Here is a 14,227-nt window from a genome sequence, read left to right on the forward strand (position 1 = left end):
AACACGCACACGCATGATTGTGTATATGGGAAAGAACCAGTTTCAGTTTTGCAATGTATTTACTGGCTCTCAGTGCAGGCCTGATGGTGGTAATACCCAAGATTAAAGCTGAACAGAACAGGAAACAACTCCCAGATTGTCTCAGCAGTGGTGGGATAATGTAGATAACTGACTTCAGTTAGATTTGGAATGCTAAAATATAAAATTACACTTTTCCTGGAGGATAATTTAGGCCTAGCATCAGAATTAAATACTGTGGTAAATTACACCAACCTAAAAACTGAAGGCCCGCGTAAGCACCTGCAGGTTTCTTTGGTCAGACTGATTAATGAGGCAGTTATTTACCCCGGAGCCGCAAAAATATTTTCAGCTCCAGCGGGGAAACTTTGCAACAACGTCATGGTGTAAGATCATTTCCTCAGTACTGCATTGCAAACAATAGTACATTCCTGTTTGAGTATCTGAATTCACACAAACACTCGCAGTACAGAATAATACGTCTGGGATTAATTAAACAAATTAAAGATCAACTTTCATTCTTGTGATTGAAACACTACGTTATTACCTGCACAGGTGGCCTAGAAAGAGTCACCATTTAGTTTCTGTTTTACAGCTGGAAACAGCAATGAAATCAGCAAACCGTCATGAGTAGAAACTGGAGATAATCGTTATTGAGTCAAAGTAGAAACCATGCATGCCACGACACGTGTGATAACTTGACACAATAATTCCTTATTGTGACCTACACAATGAGAGAGTGCACATAACAGCAAGCTTAAAGTCATGACAGTACAGCAGTTTTAGCATTATCCAATCATCTCAGGGTTTTTATTGTGTCCCATATTTTTTTGTGTTGTAGTTTTCAAAAGGTTAAAATTTAAGACAGACACCTTTTGAAAGTCTGGCTTTTATCCAGTGTGTATAAAGGAAACCTTTGATATTTTGTGTTAGTAATACAAAAAGAAGTTTTTAATTTACTGTATCATTGCTTTTTTAGGCTGCCAACAAAGACTTAAACTAAGATTTTTTATTTTTTTTTATTTTTTTTTAGGTAGGTGGGACTGGATCTGGGTTGGAAATGCTCTGACCGTTTACAGATTGTTTTACAGCAGCTCTACGTCCTTGTTTCAAGAACGATGACAGCCATGTCCATCTTTTATATAGTCTTTGTTTTTTCTCTGGCTAAGTACAAATGGCCAAAACTGTCAAATTAAAATTATATAAAGAAATACATAAATGACCTATTAAAAATATAAAATTAAAATAACGAAATATAGTATAAAGATACAATCAGGTAGCAATTATTTAAAATATATATAAATACATTGTATTTGCAATTATATTTTTTAATTAATCTTATTTTCAGCCGTTTATAAAGTTCATGAGCGCAGTGATTCAAGTAGAGAGGCTCAGATCTCCTTCTCCCCGACCACTTCCTTCAGCTCCTCTGGGATATTATCTCCAGTGTAGGCCTACCTGGGGCCTCTTCCAGTAAGACATACCTGAAACCCCCACCTGGGAGGCACCCCCACACAAATCTTATTAAAATGTTTTATTTATTTCATTTATTTTGGATTTTTACAGCTTTGGTCCTCCAAAGCTAAGGAAGAAAGAAACGAAGAAGTAAAGTTTATTTAAGAAAAGTCCCGTGCATGACTTTGGTAATAAGACATCTTTATTAATCATTTGGAGAGACATGCTAGATTTCTGTACAGTGTGAATGGAAAGCCAGAGCACAGGGCTTCCCCCCCCACATCCTCAAACACACAACGCCTCCCCCAACAAGACATCTGCTGCATCACTTGGTCCATTTCAGGAGAAATGTTAACAGGAAACAACGAAACAAAGGTGGACTTTTATATCGAAGGGGAATAAATACGAGTGTGTGAGTGTGTAATGATCAATCATTTTGCTGTGATTTGAAACATAAATACCTCCCTCCTCACGAGGCAGCAACACAAAGAGAGTAAACATTACAAGACTTTCATTTTGAGGGATTCAAACTTAAAATCCAACCTGCAAAACAGTATGTTCCAGTCCAGATCTCCCATCATATTTGACCAATCCCGTCTCTCACTAGTCTTATTATTTGGCTCATTATGTGGGTTAGAAAGGTTCACTAGCTTTCACCAGAGTGCTCCCCCATTTATTTTTTTGTGTGGTTTTTTTTTGTGTGAACGTGAACAATTCCTACATGTTTGATTCTACTCTAAGACACAGTAAATATTATTATTTTTTAACCATGTTTCTAAAACATCAACATCGTCACTCTAAATCTAAAACATGTTCTTAAAAAGTGCAGGAAAGATTTCACCTCAAAGACAAGTCAAAGTAGTGTTCTGACTGACTTCACAACCGCCACGTAATCCTACGACTCTGGACATTTTTAAGAGCCGTTTGCAACCTTGCATCATACAAACGGCAGCAGTCAGTTTAGGTGCTAGTATGAGGATCCACTGGTGTCAAAATTACATTTGTACGGCTGCTGTCTATGTGGCCAAAACATGCCCGAAAAGTCGCCCTGCTCGTTTTACCGGATTTGAAAAAACTGGCCGCGTTTTTTAAACTTTCATGTCTGTTCACAAAAACGAGAGACAAGCAGAGCAGCACTTAAAAAAGACGAGAGCCTCATCCAATATAGGATTTATACTTATTACAAGGGATAAAATAAATAGAAAGACACATGACGTCATGGCATCATCTGGAGCAGAGTCAGTCCCAGACTAGTGGGTGTTTTTGCCCAACAGCAGCAGATCTCTGCTGACCCACCTCGGCTGCAGGGTGGGCATCAGACACGTGTGCCTCTAAGTACAGGGCATTCATTGCTGGTTATGATTTTTCCATTCCTTTATATGACGATAAAACTCGAAACTTGAAACCTGCACTGCAGCCACAGGCGTGTAAAGGAGCACCAACTGTTGGGTGCTTTCAAAGCAGAAAAATTAAAAGAGATCTCCAGACAAAAGCTAGGGATCCTTCATCCAGGGAAAACTTGTGACTTTTTCTTCGTCTGCACAGACACCTAGTTGACCGAAGGGCTCTCGCTCAGTCGGCTGTGCCTGAACTGAATTGAATACTAAGTGAGTCTGAGCTTTTAGGGAAGAGCATTTTGACATGTAACACAGTAAAATCTTTTAAAAAGCCAGCTCTGTAGCATAAATGATGGAAAAATAATGATCAGGTGAGGTTATAGAACTTCAGCAGACTTTTGGCACTGAATAATCATCAGTTGACTTTGCTCTAGACTTTGATCAAAAAAAACAAATGAAAGAGACGCAACCTCACCTCATCACTGGACTATGGATTATCTTATATTAGTTTAAGAGACAGTCTGACTGCATCTTTATTTTACGAGAAGCCAGAGTCAACGTCTGTCCATGGTTGGTTTTTCACCATCATACCGACAGCAGTTTTTACGTCGCTTCACAGTCACAGAATCACTGCAATCATTTGCCTCAAGATTCTGTTGGAAGCCTGTTTGCACTGCATGCATTGCAAACACAGCTGACAAATGCTTAGTGTGTCTTTGTGTGAACATAATTATGGCACAAATGGATCCTCATACTACAAACATAAAAAACAACAACAACAACAACAAAAAAAAACTCATCTCAGTGGGAACACGAAACGACAGTTTCTATGACAATCAGAAATGTCTTTGAATTAAGTGACTGTACATTTACCATGAAGCTTCTCATAACTTCATATTAACCTGAAAGGTCTACATGTGCAAATTAGTCTATTGTCAGGAATGAAACTGATTTACAATGTTAAAGGTCGGTTTGAACACAGAACCGGTCATCAGGGAACTTTAGCCTGTCCTCTGTGACCCAAGGCGAGGGCTTTGATCCTCCGTTGCTCGCTTACAGTAAGTACACTGTATGTGCATCATAATCACAAACACCAAGATACCACACAATGCAACAGCAGCTGACAGGTGAAAACAGTGACCCCGAAGTTGCCGTATTGTGGCGAGGATGATGCGACTTGTCAGTGGCCCTCTATGTGACTGCATTCTAACGTTGCCGATGCAGAAAGCACACGTTTACACCCACACACACGCACGCACGCACACACACACGACAAAAACATATCCTCTAGTCAAGTATACAAATCCAGTTCGTAAACAAACAGACAGAAAAAAAAAAGACTTGGACTAGTCGTCATCCGAGTGCATTGAGTCACGGGTGTAATGTTACCATTTACATATTCAAACTTGTGTACATGGGTAAACAGTACCTATGCTTAAAAACTAGGCATGCATTAGATACTCGAGAAGTTAACTTTGTCCTGTAATGACTCAAACACCAAGTTATGGATCCCACCTGAGTTATGGGCAGAAGGGAAGTTGGAAAAAAAAGGTCTATTAGGAGTTACACAAGTTTTCAGTGGTTACAGTTTGGGGGATTTCTGCATTTGCCCATAACAGCAGTGGCATCCATAAAAATATATCCAAGCCTACCGTCTCTTGTCCAGCTCTCACACACAGAGCTTGTTGGGTCATTCCATAAAAAACAAAAAAGAAAACAAAGAAAAAGAAAAACAACAAAAAAATAAATCAACAAAATCTTAAAAAGTTCCCACCTGGCTCCCTCAGAGTCAGCACGTTGTGTATGTACAGTAACTTCAAGATATTTACTGAAGTCATGCAGAGTTCTACCTTCAGACTATGAATATTTTCAGGCTTACATAGGCTGACATGTTTAACCCATTTCACAGAACATAACAACACCAATGTTGTTTCATAAGCCACATTCAAGCGTGTTATCACAGGAGGACTCACAACAAGAAGATCAAAATGTAAGTCACATTTCAGATGCTATAACCTATTTGGATCAGCCACATATCTCACTTTTTTTTTTTTTTTAATTTCTCCACTGAATTACTAGAAATACCAATGATATTTCTGTCACTCTACAGATCCTATCATGTTGACAGCCTAACACTGATTTGCTTTTTTTCATCTCCTGAACTTTTATAACAGACAGAAATCAGTAAGGTGAAATAAAAAATGTACTTTAGGGGTCTGTAACTCAGAAAATATTCATAGTATGTGTTAAACACTAATGCTATTGTAACACTTAACTAACACTTAAACACTAATGTTATTCTACACTTAAAAGAAAAAAGCAGAGGGGGCCAGGTGGGAGGCATCGACTGATTTTTATGGAATGACTCTTTTCCGGAGAGATTTCCCTGAATACAAAAATAGAAAAGAAACTGGGGAAACTCTTTAAAAAATGTACACATAAAGCAACTTGGTGTTCTCTCCTCCACAAACATCCTTTTTTAGCAAGTTGTAGGATTTTTCTTTTCTTTTTTCTTTTTTTTTTTAAACTTGGCAGTTTTGTTAATAAAACCAGGCTACTTTCGAACCAAACCCACACACTGCTCACTCCAACCGATGACCAGTCGTCAGGTGAGGAGGCCAGATTCGCAACGTGCAAAGTCAACTGCGGTTAACCAATAGGAAGCAACAAAACAAGCATGTGGTGTAAATGATGTTTTCTTTTTTTCCCCCTCAGGATGGATGCAGAGCATTAACAGGAACAGCCGCCCTCAGTGGTCGGGGGCTCCTGCGGTTTGTCCAACTTGATGTCAATCACTGAAGAAGAAGATTAAGGAACCTTTGGGAACATGAAGACCTAAAGAGGAAAAGCCTGCATTACCAGTGTCCACCACTAGATGCTGCTGTTTTTTTTGCATTTAGCTTTCAATCAACAATTCTTACTGAACATGTTCTTCATGAGTCAACAATAATAACAATAACAATAATAACGATTAAAAATTATAAAAAAATTTTTTATTTTCATTGTCCTCCAAAAAAGACAATGAAAATGTTTATTTTCATTGTCATAAATGTCAAAAACTAGAAACTTTCAGCTTTATTTTGATTAGATTTTAGATTTTGATGTGGACAATATTGTTTCAGCTTTCATTTTCAGCTTATTTATATTTTTTATTTATATATATATATATGTATATATATATATATATATATATATATATATATATATATATATATATATATATACATATATATATATATACATATTTTTTTTTTTTTTTTTTTTTTTACTAAGATGCTTGTTCACGCCTTGTTTTAGCTTCAAGTTTTGTTTCAATTAACCTACAAATGAGGTTTGGATGCATTTTATCCAAAAATCGTTCCACAAGACACCTAAAGAAAATTTTATGCAACACGAAGAATTACCTTTTAACCAAGCAAAAGGCAAACTATGTGACTGTGTTACTCAGTGTCAAAGAATCGGTAAAGAATTTGACTCGCTCTTGGACGGGCAGACCTGTCATGGTGTTACGGTGAACCTTGAGATTTGACAAACGTGTTTTGTTCATGAGGCTGGCATTACCCAGCTCATCGAGGAAACCTCTCGTCTATTGTTAGCAGCTGAAAATGGAAGCTGATGCACAAAGGCGTGTTAATGAGTAGCTTCTGTAAGTCAGAATGATTTTTCCCACAATGCCGGTGAGCTGTTATTGTCTATTTCCCGGTCAGTATGAGCTCTTTTGTCTTATGGAGGCAAAAGTAAACCATGACTGAGTGCTTCTGTATGATGACCTACTGATAAATGCAGCAGCAGCAGCCTCCTACTTACTAATTACTGTTCTGCTGAACATGATGCATGTGTAAGAAGGAGGCCTGAAAAACTGTGACCTATATACTCCATGCAGGTGATTTAAGAAACAATCCCAGTGTGGCTGACAGATACCAGTCCAAACTGCTCCAGGCAGCAGTTCAGGTGTGTATATTTTTATATTTAATGGTTGCATGTCATTATGTGTCACTTCAAGGACGGCGGTTAAATGCAACATATACAGGAACGTTCCCCTTTGGATTGGATCCCATCTGGAAACTGAGGCTGCCAACATCTCCAAACCAAATGAGCCCCATCAAACTGGAATATTTTAGCTGCCTGAAAAGCTAGTGTGCATGTTTTAGCAGTGGTTAATGAGGCACTGGTAAACTGTTTCCTAACCGCTCATCCAACCCAGAGTCACCAGTGAGCTTGGAACCCAGGTGGGGACACATCTGTCCCTAAAGCATACTGAAAAATTTAGCTGGGATTGGTCAAAGCAGCTCCAAATATCTGTTTAACAGCTTAAAATCAGATTGAAATATACCAGCTTTGTAGGAAATGTTCACATTACTTTCTACTTCTGTTGTACTATATTGCTGTTAAATATAGTGCTGATGTTGTTTATATATAGGCAGTAAATACTGTCTATCATGGAGAATTTGGAAAAATAAAAGCGGTAAAATTCTGCAGCCTCCTCGATGTGGAAGCAGCTGCAAATTCACCTAAATCTTAAAGAGTTGCTGTTGCTGGCGACATGGAGACAGTTACTCTAAACTTAAATCCATGAATGAAAGCTATTGTCTGTTCTACAATTTTTTTGAAGTTTTTATGGTTTTTGGTAAATTTTCACAGCCTGCTTATCCGCTAGAACAACACAGATTAAGTGGCCGAGGGAATCAAACCCGAGCCCTTGTGACCTTCTGGCACAAAGGTCGCCAGCTCAGTGAGCCACACCTGTGCTCCACACCGAGCAACAGTGACAAACAATGAAAACTGAACTGAAACCAACAAAGCCACTCTGGAAACTGGGAATAAACTCAAGTTAAAGGACAAAAAACAAATAAAAATAAAAACTATAATAATCCTGGTCTGATGCGATTTCTTTTTTCCTTCCTCTCTCTCTTACAAACATGGATGACCCAAGCACTCGATCTGGGTCAAGAACCTTTTTCACTCTCCCCATCTGCAGCGCCGCAGCGGTAATGAGGCGCTGTGATTAGACAGGAAGCTGTTCTCAGGAAGAGAGCAGAAGGCTGCACTGCACAGGTGACATCCAGCATAAATCAGCACGACCTGTCTGGCCCCAATTTAAAACCAGCCATTAAAGGCAACAAGGGACAAACTGTTCAAAGAAATCCACAAAGCTAAAGCTCATTCTGCTCACTCAGTATTTTATTTGATTTGTTTCATTCCCTTTTACCATTTGAGTCAGCAAATTGTTATTTATATGTCATCTCTTCCGTTCCAATTATGGATACTCAGATTAAATATTTACAAAGTTTGACCCTGAATTAACTTTCATTTCAGTTTTCTCCAGGATGTAAAAAAATAAAAGCAGCATGTACAGGATTACCAATTAAAGCTAATGAAGGCAAGCTTTAGAAAGCCTTCCACCCCCAACAAGTTACACAGACACAAAGTTACACTAGATTGCAGTTTCACTAAGGGCTCGATTCATACACGAACAATACAAACGTCTCTGTCAGTAGAACTAATTCACTTTATAGATATGGTTAGCCAAGAAAAAAAAAAAAGTAGTACTTGTGCATTTCATCTGCTGGTGTTGACTGGTCTACAGTGACTGAGCAGCCATCCATCAGGAGACTTAAGAGCACTGCATGCTTCCATCTGTCAATGAGCTTAATGGGGATGCCAATTTCCTCTCCCAGCACCTGCCCACAGTGCCAGGACTACTGCAGAACCCCACAAAGAACACAGGAGACGATGACAAACACCCACAAACATGGATGAGCTAAAGGTTGCTATCAAAGCAATCTGGGCTTGAGTGACACTTCAGCAGAGTCCCAACCGAGTTCTGAGCATGTACTTTAGGATACTTTTCAGAAGTTGGACATTTCTGTATGTAAATCTATCGGGGTGGCTTTAGTTCTGGAGGTAGAGCAGGTCATCTACTAATCCGAAGATTTGTGTTTCAATTCTTGGGTGCTCCAGTCCCAAAAGCTGCTGATGTATTCATCGGAGAGTGAGCGTTAGATAGAAAGCACTCAGATGTAGAAAAAAAGTGCTCGTGTGAATAAGACATGCTGTGTCATCCTTCTAATGTCTCTGGCTTCAAACACTAAGTAAGTAAGGATTATTTGGAGCAGTGACTCATGCAAAGCACCTTTTATAAGAATCCAAAACTAAAAATCTGAAGTTGGAGATGAACCACTTTAATATGAAGACAAATATCCAACTGTAATAAAAGCAGTTTCCACACGTGTATCCTGGTCTCAGCCTATCTGCGCCCTTCTCCCGGTGAGATTAATAACATTCACAATGCAATAACAGAGGAGTTGCTCCATTAAGTGACAGTGTCAGCAGAGCCACAAAGCTGCTGTCATCACCTGTCATCCATCACCGCACCACCTCACTCCGCTCGCACCCTACATCCATAATGCTTCATTAAAACAGGAAACATGGCTGCAATAAAGAAATGATCCAAGGACCTCAGAGTGCTGTTAGCTTACCGAATCTATTAGATAGTTTATAACACCAGAACAACTCTTAGTAAAAACTAAACTGGGTTCGACTAGCGAGGCCTGAGAGACACCAAATGCAAACCTCTGAGGCATTTCCTGTTTTATCATCTTTTTTGACCATATTTTATATAATAAACATACTTTTCTAGGAAGCTACATCCATCTTTTATATACAGTCATAGTGTGTTTTCCAAAGTACAGCTTTTACTAAGCAGCTCCCTGTGCAGCATAAAGTCATTATAAAAGTGTTTACTGTGGTCCCAGAGCGAAGGTGCTGCAGGCCTGATTTCTTTTTGAATTCACGACTTGCCCTCTGCTGGCCATTGAAAAGAGTGCAGTTCTGCAGGATTTCTGCACTGGCCTCACCATTCATCCCATGACAACCAGTCAAGACAACAATACCAGGGCTCTTATTATGAAAGTTCAGTTTCTACTGCTGTTAGCTAGCATAGCAGACATGACGGTAAATCCTCTGGACATTTGTTTGGGGACCAGGAAATAATTTCCAGATAAATCTCATATAACACATCATAAAATGTTTGTTGACTCTGTTGACAAATTTAGGTTTAAAAAGCATTTTCCACCACAGGTTACGCTTCTCATACGGTTGCTACGGTTACTTTTACCTCCACAGGATGACAAACTTACAGTAGAAATATTTTCAGTACGTGTGGTATTATTTCTTATTTATTTGAAGAAGAATGGGCACATCATGGCCACTACCAGCACAAACGTAATGAAATTCTCTGAGCAATGCTGCATGAACATATTCACAGACTGCTCACTTAGTTGCCTATGACAACATTAGCAGCAGAAACTGTGAATGCAGCTCAGCTTTAGGCATAATTAAAAGAATGTTTCCTTCGCTCTGTCTGCTGGGTGCCAGGTCGTGTTTACCTCTGCTAGCAGTTTTAGGACACAGAATGGGTTATATTATGATTCACACATTTTCAAGCCTATCTAAAACAAACATCAGGTGGCTGTATGTACACTTTAATGCTGCAATCACTCCTCCTCATCATAGTTTAAGAAATTTAGAAAGAAGTGAGCTCGTTAGATCTCTGCAGTGCATCCCTGCATGAAGATGGCAGTGTGACGTTACAGCAGCCCCCACATAGCACACCTGAATATCTCTGACACTCCTGCTTCACCAGTGCTTCACCACAGTATTATTCAATCCTACTTTCTGTCCTGATATACAGTGTGACTTGAGAGATCATAAATATACAGACAAGTTTGTGCCTTTCTAAGCTGTTCCATAATATAAACATGTCATAGATGGACACGAAATATGTTCTAGACAAATTTTAAGAATAATCAAAGAAGACTCAGATAGAGATTCGCCATTAAAGATGAGGGGAACATGGAAATGTTCACATAATCAACAGAGAAAACAGATGGTGTGATGAGTAAAGGAGGCCATCCATGTCCAACTGGAACGGCCATCTATGAATAGATGTGGTGGCCTATGACACCAACTATCAGCCACATATATATAACGCAGTCCTGAAATCCCTTCCCAAGCTCCGCTCCCACCTCAACCGGAGTGACCTTAGTATCTCACATCATGGTAAGGTGGGGCAACAAGTCACAACCACGTGATGTCAGGCCTGCCTCCAAAGTGACAGCTCCAGTAAATTAAATTCCTTCGACTCCCAGTCAGCTTTTAGAACTGCAGACGTATTTCAGATGAGAAATATCTTCAAGAATCTAAAACTCAAATACTTGAGGCTTTTTCTGCTTGATATCACCATCCTTATTCTGAAGATCAAAAAGATCAGACGTGCATCCCACTTTGCAACCCACCTTCCCCCCACCATCGCCTCTCAGGCTGCATCTGACATAATTAAAGTCATATGTGTTGTCACAGATGCTCGTTCTACTTTGTGTTGGGATTTACGCACATGGAAGGAACAGGAGGTCCCAGAACAAAGGCCATGATGGGAAATTTAAATGACTTTACAAAGCCTGAAAAAGCAATGGGATCTGAAGACTTTAGGTTGAAAACTGCTAGTTTTTCTTGACTCGAAAAATCTATGATAGAAAGAGAAATGTGGGAAATAGTCTACCTCACTGTTGAGTATAAAAATGTAATCAGATAAAGTAACAACTGTAAAAATGAAAGCAGAAACCCAGACTGCCTGAGGGTTATTGATGAAAATTACAGCCAAATCTGTCTCACTGGCTTCATCTGTCTCCTTTAACATCAGATACGAAAACATGCAGTGAATTTTCACAGAAAGCAGAATGCTGAAAATCATCCTTACATGAAATCAGCAGCACTTACAGCTCATAAATAACATGGTAACAATAGGGTGATCATTAAATAATGAAAAGGCAATAAGTACCACGTAGTATCAAAGTAATAAATACCAAATAACCCCGTGACAGCTTAAAAGCGATTATATGTAATTCACAAAATTAGGAACTAAAGGACAGCTTTGCCCCCATCTCTAAGGGACAAAACATCATCTATATCTGCCAATTTATTCTTTCGGCCACTACTGACTGTTTAGACCTCTCTCAGTCAGTAAATAGCAGCTTCACTTTAACGCTCTGCTCTGTGAAATGGTGACATCTTACAAGTATCTAGGGATCATTATAGATCAGAATTTGTCGTTTAAAACTCACATTCAAAGGCTTGTGTCTAGTTAAAACTAAAACTAAGTTACTTTTTTAGAAATCAATCCTGTTTCTCCCTCCAAGTGAGAAAACACTTGATTCATGCAACTTTTTGACTTTTATTGGATGAAGGTGACCTGCTTTTTATGAATGCACCTGGCCAATACCTAAAGAGGTTGGATGCTGTCTGCCATTGTGCTTTATGTTTTATTACTGGCTATGGAAATCGTGTACATCATTGTTCTTTGTATGCTGCTGCTAAATGTCAATCTTTGTATATTTGCAGATTTTCCCATTGGTTGGTCTTTATCTATCAATCTCCTTGGGCTGGTTCCCTCTTATTTATCTGTTTATATGTGTAAAAACCACAACCAATACAGCCTTTGTTCTCACAATATCATACAATTGATTGGCCCAAAAATCAGAACAGAATTAGGGAAAAGGGCTTTTAAGGGCTTCACCAACTGAACAAGACCCCAGTATACTTTGGCTCCTCCACTTGGGGAAGCAACTTAACTCATCCTCAATCCAGAGTGACTACTCCAGGTCGTGGCGGTGCTGATTCTCATCCCAGCTGCTTCACACTTAACAGCAAACTGGCCCAGTGTGAGTTAGAGGTCACCGCTCGGTGAAGCCAGGGGCGAGGCAAGACCACTGATTCCAGCATCCTCCACCGAATAGCTCAAGAACAGAAGGGCAGCTCTGACCCAGTTCAGTGCCCACTGGGGCCTCGCTACGGTTGAAGGCATGCAGGAATCTCCAGACGACACCTCAAGGGACGCAATGAAATCCTTTCTCCAAGGCAAAAGCCCCGTAGACTGGTTAGGCAAACTCTCAAAGACACTCAAGTATTTCAAGAGGTTAAAGCTCTGGTCCAGTTTTGCTTGACTAGACTGCACTCCTTAATTTGAGGTTTACTTAACAGACAAACTCTACTCTCCAGCACCCAGGCTTAGACCATCCCAGGCAGGCTGATTTTCAAAGTAATAATGTGGTGATTAAATGTTAATGCTGTGACTTCTTACTTGTAAACACTTGTTTTCTGTAGAATAATTATAAATAAATTAATAAATTAGCCGTTTGTGTTTTATTTCATAGTAATAGTAGATTACTCTTTCAAACAAGTTTATTATTCATTAGTTTGGAGAACTATCTGTGATGCAGTAATCACTCTGTGAAAATTCATGTGTTTTGCAGCATTCACGGTCCTCCTACTTCCTGAATAAAAAGCGTACTGTGCCAGGGTTTAATGCTTCAGGTCCCGACAAACCGTCCGCAGGTGAAGCTGTGACATGCTCGGCTGGCAGCAGCAGATATGAGGTGTCAGTCAGGACAGGTGTATGCAGCTGATGGCTGAGACTCCTGTCACTGTTTAAATGAGCAAACCTGAGACACTGCAGACAAAACCGCAGGTACTGAGTGTCTGACTGACCGCCCCCTCCTTTGCCTGTCAGGCACCAGCGATGAAACAAAAAACAAAAACCTGAGAGTGTCGCGCTGAAAACACTTTAATTAGACGGGTGGCAGTCGTCTATTAAATAGAGTTCACCACCTGTGCGGTGACTGATGGCATGAAAACAGAATGTTTCCTCTTTTCTCAGTTTTTTGCGATATTACGTTTTTTTTAGGAGGGTTTAAAATGTATTTGAATTCAATTACAAAAAGAAGCTGAATAGCTAATGCAATTAATTCCAAATTCTTGGAAATTTATTATTTAAAACAACAGACTGAGTCTAATTAAAGATTTAATCATGCTTATAAAGGCTATATTAGTGCAAATAATAAAGGGATATCTAATCTACTATCAGACAATCTCTACATAACTATATTAAAGCGGGCGAAATGAGTTAATATATGGTAAAAAAAAGAAGAAAAAAAAGAAGACTGGCTAACTATATGAAGGTCTACCACCTCAAGCTCAGGCCTGTGCAGAAACACAATGTGATCCTTGTTTTAGGACTGTAATGTGATTTTGTAATGGATGTCAGTTTATCAAGGTTATGAACCCACAGAACAATTTCATTTTAGTGCTACTTCAATTAGAAATGTGTTAACTAGAATCAAAAAGGTAGCTGTTTGTTACAAATTTGACTGATAGTAAAAAACAAAACAAAAAAACAAAACCCTAAAACTAAAATACCTAATTTAAATAAAAGATTTACTAATACTGGGAAAAAAGAGATTTCATATCATAGAGAAAGAACCAGTAGAACAAATATCTGTATTTGAATGAACATTAGATTAATCTGAAAACAGGGGATTGTATAAAAATGGATATAATTTAACGCAAATTTTTAGTTAAAT

General features: G+C 39.0%; 1 protein-coding gene across 2 annotated transcripts in view; it reads right to left on the reverse strand.

Annotated features, from left to right (window-relative positions):
- Positions 1 to 1,652: 1,652 nt before the first annotated feature.
- rab6ba (RAB6B, member RAS oncogene family a) overlaps positions 1,653 to 14,227 on the reverse strand; it is a 73,605-nt gene continuing 61,030 nt past the window's right edge. Inside the window, exon 8 of one of the 2 annotated variants that reach the window (XM_086281610.1) lies at positions 1,653 to 5,605. In XM_086281610.1, coding sequence (XP_086137736.1) covers positions 5,541 to 5,605 — 65 coding nt within the window. In that variant the 3' untranslated portion in view covers positions 1,653 to 5,540. The remainder of the gene's footprint in view (positions 5,606 to 14,227) is intronic. The other variant, XM_086281611.1, reaches the window with a different exon arrangement.

Source organism: Aulonocara sp. 'chitande type north' Nkhata Bay, linkage group LG23 (assembly GCF_057382095.1).
Source record: "Aulonocara sp. 'chitande type north' Nkhata Bay isolate Kocher_YH1m ecotype deep benthic linkage group LG23, A_spYH_male_GT1.1, whole genome shotgun sequence".
Classification (NCBI taxonomy): domain Eukaryota; kingdom Metazoa; phylum Chordata; class Actinopteri; order Cichliformes; family Cichlidae; genus Aulonocara; species Aulonocara sp. 'chitande type north' Nkhata Bay.